Genomic DNA, 14,611 nt, shown 5'->3' with positions numbered 1-14,611 from the left:
CCAAGATTTACAAGCTGCAAATCCTTGACTATGGAGGATTCGGTGCCGAAAAAAACCATCATGCTGGAGCATGCGTAATTCACTTGGAATATACAATCTTTGATTTTTATTTCTTCACATTTTTCTTCTCTTATCATTTATTGCAACACATGTGGCCCAACAAATCATCCCCTCCAAACATATGGGGGCAACCAAGTGTCGGTTGCTCTGGTGTTACAACACAATGTCCTCGCCCTACTCTCTGAGCGACCGCACCCCCTTGCAGGAGTACCCGCACCCCCTTGCTGGGGTGCTCGTACAGTAACCATCTTCTGGATGGTTTCATTGGATCTAGGAGACCCACTGAATCTGAGCATAGCTTCAATTTTGTAGTCACTGTATTTTTCAACACATCTGCTGGGTTTTTACTGCCAAGGATCTTCTCAACTACTAACACCCCTGGTTGACTTTTTGAGTCTGATCCCTGTTTTGAAGCTAACAAAGCACTTGAAACTAACGTGTGTGCCTAGTACTTGAACAGGTATATAATTCAAAACACACACATGGAAAAGGAAAATGGAAACCAGAAAGGACTTAGAGCTCACATTCACTTGGCGAATTCCATAAAGAACAAGAAGAGCAAAAGAAGATTGAAGACATTATTTGTTTTTAAATTGTATATATATTTAGTTTGTGGCTTGTAATAATTGCATGGCATGCATGATGTGATTGAAAGCTCAAAATGACCTTAGGTAGACCTTAGGGACCATCAACTTATTCAAAAATCCTTTTCATAGAGACAAAAACCAAACAAGGGTTTTCGGAATAACTTTAGGGTCACAGTTGGGGCTTAAACAGACTTCGGTCAACCAACGTTGGTTTTTAGGCTTAATTAAAAAGCCTGGTCGACCGACCATTCCAGGTCAAAATAGCTCAGTCGACCGACCAAGCCAGAAGTCAAAATTTGACTTAGCCTGGTCGACCGAACAACTTTTGAACTCACCTTTCCCGGTCGACCGAACCCTAAATCTTGACCTTTCTACCTACCCCAATCGACCGAACTTTCAGTTCATATTTGCCTCGGTCGACCGACTCTCAAGAACCGGCAGACCGAACCTGTGCCCGAGCAACCGAACCTACGAAGGTTTGGAATATTGCCTTGGCTCAGCCGACTGACCCTTTAATACAATCAACCAAGCCTCTCGGGTTGGACCATTTTTAAGCGCTTAAACATAATTATTTTTTTATTAAATAAATTCTAAAATGCCTAATATGTCCCTAATAGTTAGATTTTCCCCTAAGTCTATATATACTCCCTCATTACTAAAATTTAACAAGAGATTAGATTGAAAAATCCTCTGAAAAAATTTTTGATTTTTTCATTCCTTTATAGTCTCCTATACTCATTACATTGAAAATCTTTTCAAGAAAAAATTTATTTGGGCATTTATTTTTCACAAAAAATATCATTTACTCTCATTTGCTCTTATTTTTTAAAATCATTCCTTGAGAGTATAAGTTGTGTTTCTCCACATATTTCTTTGATAAATATCTTGGGAGAAATATTTTTCTAGCTTGTGAATCTTTAGCATTTCTATTGCAAGATTCATAAAACTTATCTTACCTTTGTTACAAGAATTCGTTTTTGAGCATAACTCTAAAATCTCCTATACTTCATTTTGAAAAATATTTTTGAAGATTGCTTTTGAGAATTTGAAGATCTTTGAAGTATAATTTGCATACTTTTTTTATCAAAGATCATTTATTATTATTCAGGCATAAATTAATTTGAGTGCAAAACCCTAGGTTCTCCTATACTTTATTTTGAAAAATATTTTTTGGGAGAAAATTATTATTAGGGTTTGAATCTTTGAAGCGTTCATCATACACATCTTTTCAAAGATTATAAAATTTTATCGAGAAAAATATTCACACTTGCATTGAGCTTTTTCTTCATATCATACGTGAGGGCATTTGTGCTTTATTGTTATACACATCTGCTTTTAAAAGGTATCATGGTTGTACGAAAAATACTTTTTTGAAATATCGTTGTATTCCCGACGTGTGGTTGGAAGAGAGAGACTTGCCTTGTGAAAAGTCCTGAATTGCTCAAACTTGGTTAGGAGAGCATTGGATTGATTCAGACCCGATTAGGAAAACTGGGTACACCATCGTGTAAGGTGTTGTAATCGATGTCGTTCCACCCGCAAGTGAGCAACTTAGTGGAATCATCTTGCTTGTTAGCTTGAGACGGGGACGTAGGCAGTATTGGCCGAACCCCAATAACATTTCTTGTGCCTAATTTTAATTTCCGCAATTTAAATTTCTGCACTTGAATGTTTATGTTTTATTATTGTGAATGATTAAGAAACTAAGCCTGATATACTTGCTTTGATTATTTGCTCAGTTAAATTCTTGTTGGGTAATTGGTATTCGTTTAGACAGACCCTAAGTTGTGTATTACTGCTGCTGGTTTTATTTGAGCTAGGAAGAAATTTTTAAATAACCAATTCACCCCCCCTTGGGAATACACCAATTCCAACACCCCTTCATCTAGAAGAGTTCTGATGAAGTGATAGCAAGTCCGATGTGTTTGGCCTTTGAGTGAAGTGCTGAATTCTTCGCCAAGTGTATGGCACTCTGACTGTCACTATGCAAAACACTCTTCGCCTACTTGAAACCCAACTCTATCAACAAACCCTGTAGCCAAATCATCTCTTTGTTGGCCTCTGTTATGACTACATACTCTGCCTCTGTAGTGGATAGTGCAACAATCTTATGTATCTATAATACCCAACTAACGGCAGTAGCACCTACTGTGAAGACATGGGTGGGCTTAATACCACTTGTTAGTCCATGGGTGGGTTTGATACATATGGATGAGCACCAACTTGACCCAAAAAGCTTAAGTCTATTGGGTCTTGGGCCCAACCATATATATAAGCACCCATCATCCACTCAATTTTTTCAATGTACGATAAACTCACTAGTAGAATTCTCAACAATTTATTATACCAATAATAATAATTTAGACATGAATGGTTAAGCAAAATTTTGTTGGAAGTTTATTTTTTAAATCAATTTCAAAAGCCCTTGTAATAATCTTTTGTTTTGATAAAAAAATAAATTAGATTAAGAGAGAAATTTCACTTCACTTCTAATTTCTCATTTGAATTCCAAGGAAATTTCATTCTATATTTAAAATTTTGACAAGTTTCGCTAAGATTTCAAGATTTTGATAAATTTCAAATGATTCGTAGAATTTTGAACAGAAATTATGTAAGATGTAAATTGATTGCCATTTCGATTTCGAGGGTGATGGAAACCGGAAATTTTGACGAAAATTTCGCCAATTTGCTGGAAATTTAAGACCATGGCTAGGAGTCACAAAGTGGTAGAATACCAAGGCTAAAAGAATCACCATTGCCTTAATCTGCCCAACATGTGACAAAGTCACACTTGACTACACCATGTCCTGCTCAGCCACACTCATCCAAATACAGTGAAATGCTTACAGATAAATTTAATGGTCAAGACTAGTGGCATGACAACCCTTGTCCCATCCGAGATGATCACTGAGGAACCAAGACTTAAATGGTAAGGTTATTGAACTTACATTCCACAAGAAAGGGTGACTCCCATCCACACAGTACAATCCTCATGTAAGTGTACTCACCATAAACCACCTGCAAGTCAAAGCATGGGAAAGTGACACCATACACTACTTGAGACAGACGTACAAAAATTCAGCATCCCTGGATAGTTGACATAAGACAACACCACCTGAGGGTAAACCCATAATCATATTATATCTGCTGTGAACATTTGCAGTTGGAGTGAAAAATTGTGTTTTTGTGTCCCCTTCTTTGAACAATAGAGCTCTAGAATTCTATCTCCAAGTGACTTCCTCCATTCCTATAACAATTGAAAGCTTGTTTTGGCAAAAATTATACTCTGTTTCCTCAATGGGATCCTCTCTGCTGCCTTTAAAAGATACAGTTTTCTGACACAGAAGTATAGAAAAACCTCCTAATTTCACTTCTTGGTTTCAGCTTTTAGGCCCCTAGTTTTCAAGCACGCCATTAAGCTTGCATGACGTTCAACTAATATCTCTTTCCACCAAATCTCCACAAGCTCTTTGGACCATTATGCCTTTAAGCCACACATTCTTTAAACAGAACAGTATAGGACCTCTTCTCATAGCCCCTCTCCCTCTTTCCCATAACAGACGCTTCCAATAAGAGGGAATAATGATCCAACACGAGTATTGGAAGGAGTTACTAAGCCCCATTTGGAAATGTTCCTTCTAGCTAGTAAAAACAAGGAAGTTGTTTACATAAAATAGAATTAGATGATGCAATAATATAATTTGGATTAGCATGTAAACAATGATATTTACATTAAACTCACACATAAGCATATTATGCAATTAAATAAACATGTAAAAGATAAGTTTATTTATAAATGAAATGAAAATATCAACCCATATTAAGCTATTATCATTTCCTATATTAAAAATATACTCATATGTATCTAGATGCAACATAGCTATACATCAAAACGAAAAAAAAAAAAATCAATATTTATTTAAGTATTTTTCATGCTACTCTAGAGGTGGTCTTCCTTCCAAACATTAATCAGTTTTGTCTATGTAATAAATAAAATCTTATATTAATAAATGTTGAGGTATATTCTACGTATTTCTGATATATTTATAATGATTCATTTTACACATTTTACTATTGAGATAATATTTTATTTATTTATGTTATATCTCAATATTATATAAAATTCAATATATTCATATTGCAATAAGTATGTATAATGCATTTAACTACTTCTCATACAATTCTAGAGGCATATTTAATTTGAATACTTTAATAGTACCTCTTTAGAGGCATAAAGGGCCTCTCTAGTTTTTAAAAAACAGTTTCCATTTTCCAGTTTCCATTTTCAATTTTTTAAATAATTACAAAAACACTACCTTGTTTCTAGTTTCCAACATTTGTATTGGAAAGTATACATATGCATTCATATAGTAATAATAAAATGTTGGAAAATTGGAAAAAAAAAAAAAAAATGGGCATTTTTTAATTCTTTAGAAAAATGGAAACAAAAAATGAAAATTGATTTCCACAACTACACATACCCTTAATATTTTTATTCTTTTTTAAAATCAAAAATCAATTAAAGATATATATTTGAAAAATGGATAATGAATTCATAACTAAATTATGTGAGGTCTATAACTCTCTCTGCATATTATTTTTTTTAGTATGTTGATTATATTCCATAGCACGGCTTATGCTTGTATCTTAGTAAAGTAACTACAGAAAAAGCAATTCTATAGGTGCTATCATGTACAGCAGCCAGTGAAAGCATCAAGAGAGGAACTAATCAGCACCAAACCTGATCAACTGTCATTGACACCCAAAACACCATGATAGTAGGAAGCTTTAGAAATCCCCAGTAGTTCATGAGCTAGTTTTCTTTCAGTTGGGGCAAGAGATTTTCCAACCATCTTTGTGTTACCATTGCAACCATCTTCTTTGGAATTCACAATAACACTACTAGTATTACCAAACCTTGTAGCTATTGGCACTCTGCTGCGAGCCCTGCGAGAAGGTCTCAATATCAAATTTTCGTGTCTCTGAACTTCTGTACGCTTCCGGCTCTGTCTAATGTTTAAGAACCCACTTGCAAGAGCCTCCAATGCTCTAGTGGTCAATGGCCGACTTCTGGTGCTTTGCCTCCTGGGGTTCATAACAGGATGCTGTCCTCCTATATCGACATTTAGTGGAGTAGTTTCCAATGCCTTAACATCATCAACATGCTCATTTGTATCAACTGAAAGGCACAAGCCATTTGCATCAAGATTGGCCTGGTCTTTGTCCACCTCCATCACAGATGGTTCACCCCTGTCAGACTCTGAAGGGACCTGGGGCAGGTTCAGGTCAATCAATGGCCAATGTTGAAATTTCTCATTTTTCATACAAGACATCTCCATACCATCACAACTTCCATTGGGGATACCTTCACAACTCTCGCCTTCAGGACTGCCTTTTGCAGAACTGATGAATAATGCTGAAGGCACTGCTGAAGAAACAACTTTCTTTCTTGCTTCTGGTGTGTCCAACACGCGATGGGGATCCTCTTGTTTTGAATCAGGACCCACAATGCAAGTCTGCATTGTTAGGTTGGCCTCTGCCTTCATACAAGTAGCTAATCTCTGCCGTTTCATTAGAGGGGCTGGATCATCAGAATGACCAGGTTTCACTCTCCGGCTGAACTGGTGCTTTATAACTCTCCTTGAGTGCTTGTCATCAGATGCATTAGTGTTTTGATCCTGGTGATATTCCTGCAGTTTCTTTGGAGCTCCAGAACAATTAATTAGCTTTCTTGTATTTGAACCACTACCGTCAGATATACCCTTAGCACGGCTACAATTATTAGTACACTTTTTATCATTTAATGACCTATCAGCAAATTCTGGCTCATCCAGTGAATCGGCAGAGGAATCTGCTTCAGTTTCTCCTGAACTGGTTTGGTCAGAGGTACTTCTAGTCTCAATTGGCAAACTTCTCAATTCTCTCACCTTAGATGACCTTTCTCCATTAACCAAACTGGTGTCCACAATTGTAAATTTTACGAAGTTTGAACTGCTAGCAGAAGCCCGAGGCTTAAGGTAACACTGGTGCTTGTGAACAAGCACATCATCTGGCTCTGATTTCACTTCTGAGAGCCATGCTCCTTCCTTGCAGCTGCTGGATTTAGCTTCTTCATTCTCAAGATCCAGAAGTTTTGGTTCGGATGCTACTTTGGTCAAGACATCACTAACAGAATCAAAATAGTGGTCTCCTTTCACGAGTTTCCTTCTTGAGAACTTCTTAACACCTGGCATGAGAAAAACCAGCCACTGTTTGGAGCCAGCATAACATTGATTTTTTGGTTGCTCAGAGTGCCATCCTCTTGCTAGCAAACGGGGCCAAACAGCTTCCCAGAAGAGATCATTTGATTTAGCTTTGCTTAATCGGAAGTCACCAGTAAGAAACTTAATTATATCTCCAGAAGTCAGAGAAGAACAATCTTTGCCATTTGGTATTTCAGGTCGAATAGGAAACACTTGATTGGCATCCAAAGGCTCCATGGCAAGGCCTGTGAGATCTTTCTTCCCCTTCCCAATACCTATGGCTTCTATAAGAACATGGATTCCCACAGTATTCCTTAAACTAAAGACATATTCCTCCAGTGAAATTCTTCCTACTGCAAATGCTTTAGAGACCTGATAATGGATCAAATTTAAATGACGATATAAGGTGAGTAATTAATAATCAAAAGACTAAAGATCCAGAATTTTCTCTAAACAAGATGTTAAAGCTTGATATAAAGTGTTGGAACACAACCGAATAGCTTAAGCTTTTAGGTAAATGTTGTATCCTAACATGGTATCAAAGCTGGTTACCAAAAGGTCCTGGGTTCTAGTCTTGTTGTCCACATTTATTGCATAGTATTTGAAGAATTATTGTATTCCCCATAATGGGTGTTATTTATCATGTTTCTATCTCTCCACATTGCACTGGGCTGCATGTGCAGGGTAGGGTTAAAGCTTGATATAAATTGTTGGCCCACAACCTAAGAGCTTAAGCTTTTAGGTAAAGTGGTATTCTCACACAAGTGAATAAAACAATGTCTTAAAACACAAAGGCAGACGCTCTTGAGATGAGGTGTAAGCCTTAAGGTTTTGAGGTAAGCCTTTTGAGCATTTAGTTTTGATATAAAATTATGTAAATATAAAATTACATATATTTTTAAAAATAAACAAAAAATTAAGAAAATTACAAATAAATTTTAAAAATCAAATATAATTTACTTGATGCATTCAAAAAATAAAAATAACTTGACCTTGAGGTTTAGAGGTTTACGAATCAGCTCATATTACAACATTCCTTTTCATATAAACATATTAAAATTTTCTAACCAAATCAAATTTGAGATTCACACACCCAAAATGCTTAAGTCCCAACTAAAGGTGCTTGCGCCTTCTATACAAGTGCATATGCAGCTCATCCCTCTAAGTATAATGTGTAAGCCTTTTGTTATTTGGCAATTTAGACTGAGCCTTAATGCATTTTGGGCATACCTTCTCTTGAGGCAAGCCTGCCTCAATTAAGCCTTCTAAAACAATGGATAACACTGTAATTGGACTCAGCCCCCAGCAGTTTCAAAAGCTGGAGGAATGGCATATAATAACTATAAACAGGGAGACAGCATTACAAATTTGGCACAACTTTGGCTTTGTTTAGTGTAGAAAATAGTCTTCTTTTTCCAGGCTTCTAAATAATTGCAAAAATGCCACCTTGTTTTCCTGTTTTCCAATAGAAAATCTACAAAGCAATAAAAATATGTTCTCCAACTTTCCTATACAAATTTGGAAAAAAGAAAACCAGGTGGCATTTTTGTAATTATTTGAAAAACTGGAAATGGAAATTAAAACAGTTTTCCTCAAGTAAACAGGGCCTTAGCTTTCCAGATAAAAGAATGAAAGCCAAAAGGCAAAGCACAAAGATAATGAATCAAATGGGAGAAGGAACACTTGCAAAGGAATCCCCAAAGGATTCAAGCAACCAAAATCTTCTATTCCTCCTCAAATGGACATGAAACGAATCAAGCACATTCAACATAAGGACAAGATCATCATTCTCCCTCTCATTAAGGTTTCTCAAAAAAGTGAAAATCCAGCTTTGCCCAACCTCTTTTAAGGAACAGAAATCCAAATACCTATACCAGCCCAAAACTGAATTCTTTCCTCAGTATCAAACCTATCATAAAAGCTAGATCTAAAAAGATGATAAATTTGTGAGAAAAATTTCCAAGGGCTAGAATAAGAAATATTGACTCCAACTTTAGCATCACCACTCAAGTACATTGTTGCCATGGATACTTTTGCCTCCTCTGCATGAAAGTATTGCTCCATGTCAAATAAAAAGTTCCCCAACCCATTAGCATCACAGGCACCCCCATACGCTCAGGGTTCTAGCACCCGTTCTTCCATACTTTACCAATGTAGAGTTCGAATTCCCAGCAGCACGAACCATCAGGTTCATCTTGGCAGTAAGATCCCCCATTTGAATCTGTAAATCTTCTACAATTCCAAAATAGAACCTTGCTGATGTTTCTGTGATCCCTCCAATACACCAACATGTTCAGCACGTCTAACCATCTCTATGGCCACATTGTTGGCTATCACAACCTGCGCCTCTAAGGCCTCAATTCTTTCAGTATTGATGGGCATGATCTTTTACCAATGCTTTACACAATCCCACAATATGAAGGCAACAGAATTCGCGAAGCAAATAACCAAGCTCTAATACCAATTTTCATAGGACAAACACTTCACACCTTGTGAAGGCTCATATGGCACTAGTTATAGCACTTGTGCTTAACTAGTCAACTGAAAGTATACCGTTGTTTCACCACATGAACAAATTCTCAACCATAAAATACAAAATTAACCAGCAGTAGTTAACAAGCATTAAATTAGACAAGAATCACATAGTAAACTGTAAAGAAAAAATTCACTATTAATTAGGTGACCTGTATTTAGGTTAGGAGGCAAGTAGCCCAAACTCGTTTACAAAATCTAGTGAGTTTGACAATGACTGATGAATACTCACCCTCCCCTAAAGAGCTTTCTACGCTATTCTAACTTTGAAACTAGGAAACATCAAACTGACTGAGGAGTCATACTCCCAATGGTTACCCATCCCATGTACACAAGACAAACAGTCACTAACAAGCATATTGCCCTAAACGAGCTTGGTTTGTGACAATCAACTTACTTCCTATTGATACATTAGATCCCGAAGCGATAAGATGTATCTTTTTAGGGTATTCTCAATCTCAAAAAGGGTCAGTGTTTTAGTCCTACCTCTAATTGATTCTTTGCTTGTGTTAATGTTATATTCTTTGAGTTTATCACATATTAGTCTACCACAAATACTTTTGCACATCTTCACAATCTTTTCTGTTGCTTGTTCTTCTTGTTACTTAGTTCGACAAAACTCCTAGTACCTTCATCTTCTCTTCTTCCAAACATCCATCTCTATATTTCTAGGTCTACTCAACAAAGTCATAATCACACTGTGCCTTTGACTGTGGATTCACAGATTTCTCTAATAGGTCCTTGTCCATTTATCCAGTCTCCAGTGAGTTAGATCTTTTAATAGCTGTCCATCAGGTAAGTGTACTTTCATTTCCCGTCCAATATCAAATTTCATGTCATGTAGTCTTTTGTCACATTCATATCATGCTTTTATCTCCACATTTTCTTTAGTTTCTCTTACTAATTCAGTTTCTAAGGCCATCTCCCATCCTGGCCTGCTAGCTGCTATACAAGAAGAGATGCAGCAAAATAATGCACTGTATTAATACCTTTTCCATCTAATATGTCTGTTGCAGATTGTCAATGAGTGCTTACAATAAAAGTTAATCCCAAAGGTTTGGTTCACTTGTCGATAAAAGGAAAACTCAAATTTATGAACCAAATTACACAAGGCATTTCACCTATGGCCAATATCGCCTCTTTGCATCTATTTTAGTGCCATTCCATTACTTTTAATTAGCCATTGCATCACTTAGAGATCAAAATTGCCTTTTTACAGACTTTAAAAGGGAAAATCTACAAGAAGCAACTTCCAGTTTTTTATGCTAACTGGGAGTAAATGATGGTTTACCATTTGAAGAAGTCTTGATATGATCTAAAAACATCTTCATGATCATGATTTGTGAGATTTAGTAGAGTAGCAATCGCTTTCAGTCTTGACAAGTGTAGGATGCATTATTTAGTATTCAACCATAACACCACTATAAGGAACATTCTCTTTATAGTATGTGGATGATGTTTCCATGACACATCACAACAGCAAGGGAATGCAAGAGTTGAAATTGTATTGCAAGGCAGGTTTCAAACCAAAGATTTGGCTCGGTTATGGGCATTTAAAGCACATCAATAATTTTCAGGATTTTTCTATGGCAAAGAATGTATGAACTGGATTTGTTAACTGAAACAAGAATGTCAGGCTCCAAGCCCATTCATACACAGGTAGATCCTAACACTAAGTTAACAGAAGATGATGGCAAATTGATACCAAACCTTAGGCAGCACAAGAGATAGATGGGAAACTACACTATCTTACAGTTACCAGACAAGCTTTCGCACAGAGTGTGGTTAGATAGTTCTTAGAGTCACATCAACTAGTCATACGAATGTAGTTATGCACATCTTGAGGTATCTCAAGGTCCAACAAGTTGACTGACATATCAGAATCATGGTTAAACTTTGATCCAGGGATACACAGATGCAGATTGGGCCAGATCTCCCCTAATTGAAGATTTACAAGGTATTGCGTCTTTTATGGTGGAAATTTGATATCTTAGAAGCGCAAGAAGCAATCAATAGTTGCAACCTACAGAGGAATTAAATATTGAGTCATGGCACATGCTACTTTTCAGTTTGCCCGGTTGAAGAATATGTCAGAGAAGCTGGGAGTTAGTATGCGATGATAAGGCTACTGTCCATATTGCTTCAAATTCGGAATTTTATTAGAGGACAAAGCATATTGAAGTTCATTGTCACTTATTAGAGATAAACTTCTAAAGAAATTTGTCAACACTATTCATACGAAATCAAAGGATTAGCTTGCTAATCTACTCACAAAGTCTTCAGGTATATTTGTAACAAGCAGGAAATATATGATACACACATATATGCTCCAGGTTCAGGGGAATGTTGAAAAGTGTAAGTTTCAAAGTTATTTTAAAGGGATATTTTTGTGTACTTCATATATTTCTATTGCAAAAGAATGAGAGATGATCACATTTAGTATGTTGTCTTGTGTTTACCTACACCCCCCCCCCTCCCCTTTTCCCCCCCGCATAAAACTCAGCATATGCAATCCAAGATGATTTCATCTTCACCAAAACCACCTTTTTGCTAGCACTTCCTCCGCTTTAACTCTCATTGAAAGTCAAATACAAAGAGACAATTATTCATGTTGAAGACCTTCACTCCTACTTTTAGACCCCGAGAGCCCTCTATGCATTGTTGCATCTCAATCTACCTAGGACTAAACCATCACCTCATAAGCTTCCAACCAAATGCAGATGGAAGCCTCATTTGCACCCCATTTGAACTCTCAACTCTGAGCAAAAAAATCTGTCTTTTTTTTACCAAGTCTTCCAAAAGAGTATTATTCTTGGTCCATTTCCTTCTAGCTGTGAAGACAAGCTTTGAATGGCAGAAGCATCTTCAGATGAACCCTTTAACCCTCCAACTTCATGGCATTTTTGGGAAAAGAGCACCATCCTTCAATCTCAGCTGCTTCAAGGACTCTGATTCTAAAGGATGACCATTGATTCCTCTTTAAGAAATCCATAAATCTACCACTCTAGTTGGATCTGACCAATACAAACAAAGTGGATACCTCTTTTAGATTGGGTCTTAACCCTTTTTTCCTACTCAGATAAATGGACTCCCATATGCCTACTGAAAGAAGAAACGATTGGAAAAAATATATTTCTTCATTATATTGTTCTTATGTACAATCCAATATATAATACAATTACCTATTCTAAACAAGGAAACAATTTCCTATTGAATAATATCAAATCCCCCATAATTACTCACTTTCCTAATTTGTATTTTATTTACAAGATATTCGGGGTTGATATTTTAACACTCCCCCTCAAGTTGGATCATAAATATTAATCATCTCCAACTTACTAATAAGATCATCAAAGCTCTGTCATCCCAACCCTTTAGTGAGGATATCTACAGTTTGTTCCTTGGTTGGTACATAAGTCATACATATAATTCCTTCTTCAATTTTTTCTTTGATGAAGTGTTTGTCTACCTCCACATGTTTAGTCCTGTCATGTTGGACTGGATTAAGAGAGATGCTAATAGCTGCCTTATTGACACTGTAGAGTTTGAAAGGAAGGTTCACCAGTACCCGTAATTCCTCCAATAGTTTTCGTAACCACAATCCTTCACAAATCCCTTGAGCGACTGCCCTGAATTCAGCTTCAGCACTACTACGAGCCACCACATTCTGTTTTTTGCTTCTCCAAGTCACGAGATTTCCCCATACGAATGTACAATATCCTGTGGTGGACCTTCTATCTTCTACTGATCCTGCCCAATCTATATCTATAAAGATCTCTACTTCCTTGCTTTCACATTTCTTAAAGAAGAGTCCTCTTCCCGGGGATCCCTTGAGATATCTAAGGATCTTGTATATAGCATCGAAGTGAACTTCCTTTGGCGAATGCATGTGTTGACTTACTACACTGACTGCAAATGCAATATCTGGTCTAGTATGTGATAGGTAGATTAGTTTGCCAACCAATCTCTGATACCTCTCCTTTTCTACTGGTTTTCCACAATCTTCAACCCTCTTTACTGTTTCTATCGGGGTATCGCTAGGTTTGCACCCTAGCATGCCAGTTTCAACTAGGAGGTCGATAACATACTTTCGCTAAGAAACACTAATCCCCTTTTTCGTTCTTGCCACTTCCATGCCCAAAAAGTACCGCATCTGTCCCAAGTCTTTAACTTCAAATTCAGTAGCCAGAACCTTCTTCAATCTCTCCATTTCTATAGTATCATCACCAGTAAGGATTATATCATCAACATACACTATTAGAATTGTTTTCTTACCTCCTTCATACTGTTGGAAGAATAGTGTATGGTCTGATTGCCCTTGTCGATACCCTTGATTCTTTAGTACCTTTGCGAATCTGTCGAACCACGCTCTCGGAGATTGTTTGAGGCCATATAACGATTTCTTTAGTTTACACACTCTGTTTTCTTCACTTGTTCTTCTGAATCCTGGTGGTATAGTCATGTAAACTTCCTCTTATAATTCTCCATTTAAGAAAGCATTTTTAATATCAAGTTGTTGTAGTGGCCAATCTAAATTGGCTGCCAGAGACAAGAGAACCCGAACTGTATTTAAGTTTGCCACTGGTGCAAATGTCTCAGTATAGTCAATGTCGTAGGTCTGTGTAAAGCCTTTTGCAACAAGTCTGGCTTTATATCTTTCAATTGATCCATCAGATTTACATTTCACTGTGAAAACCCATTTACAACCCACTGGCTTCTTCCCTCTCGGTAGATCTGTCAAATTCCAAGTTCCATTTTTTTCTAGGGCTCGCATTTCTTCCATGACTGCCTCTCTCCATTCTGGTATTTCTAGAGCTTCCTGAATGTTTTTTGGTACTTTCATCCTGTCAAGATTAGAGACAAACGCACGATATCCTGTAGACAAGCTTTTATAAGACATGTATTTCGACCAAGGATATTGAGTACATGACCTGGTTTATTTTCTAATTGCAATAGGTAGATTGATATCATCAGGTGCAGAATTATTAGAGGAAGACTCAATTATCAGATTAGGATAAGTCAAGGGCTCATGATTATTTGGAGCCATCACCGGTTCCAACGCTCTTGGTGCCTCAGGTTTGAGATTCTCCCTCTCCTTTGTTTTCGGCTTTCTTGAGTAAACCAGTATGTCTGCGTTGTTTTGCTCTCCTGCATCTCCCCCTGAGGGTAAGTGTTCAGTTGTGTTTGGCG

At 37.0% G+C, this 14,611-nt stretch overlaps 1 protein-coding gene across 1 annotated transcript in view; it reads right to left on the bottom strand.

Annotated features, from left to right (window-relative positions):
- LOC131154294 (uncharacterized) overlaps nucleotides 1–14,611 on the bottom strand; it is a 55,433-nt gene that overhangs the window by 23,823 nt on the left and 16,999 nt on the right. Inside the window, exon 4 of the mRNA XM_058106975.1 lies at nucleotides 5,389–7,261. Within this exon, the coding sequence (XP_057962958.1) occupies nucleotides 5,393–7,261 (1,869 nt within the window). The 3' untranslated portion in view covers nucleotides 5,389–5,392. The remainder of the gene's footprint in view (nucleotides 1–5,388; nucleotides 7,262–14,611) is intronic.

Source organism: Malania oleifera, chromosome 4 (genome assembly GCF_029873635.1).
Source record: "Malania oleifera isolate guangnan ecotype guangnan chromosome 4, ASM2987363v1, whole genome shotgun sequence".
In the NCBI taxonomy this organism is placed as follows: domain Eukaryota; kingdom Viridiplantae; phylum Streptophyta; class Magnoliopsida; order Santalales; family Ximeniaceae; genus Malania; species Malania oleifera.
This window is presented reverse-complemented; position numbering and strand designations above follow the sequence as displayed.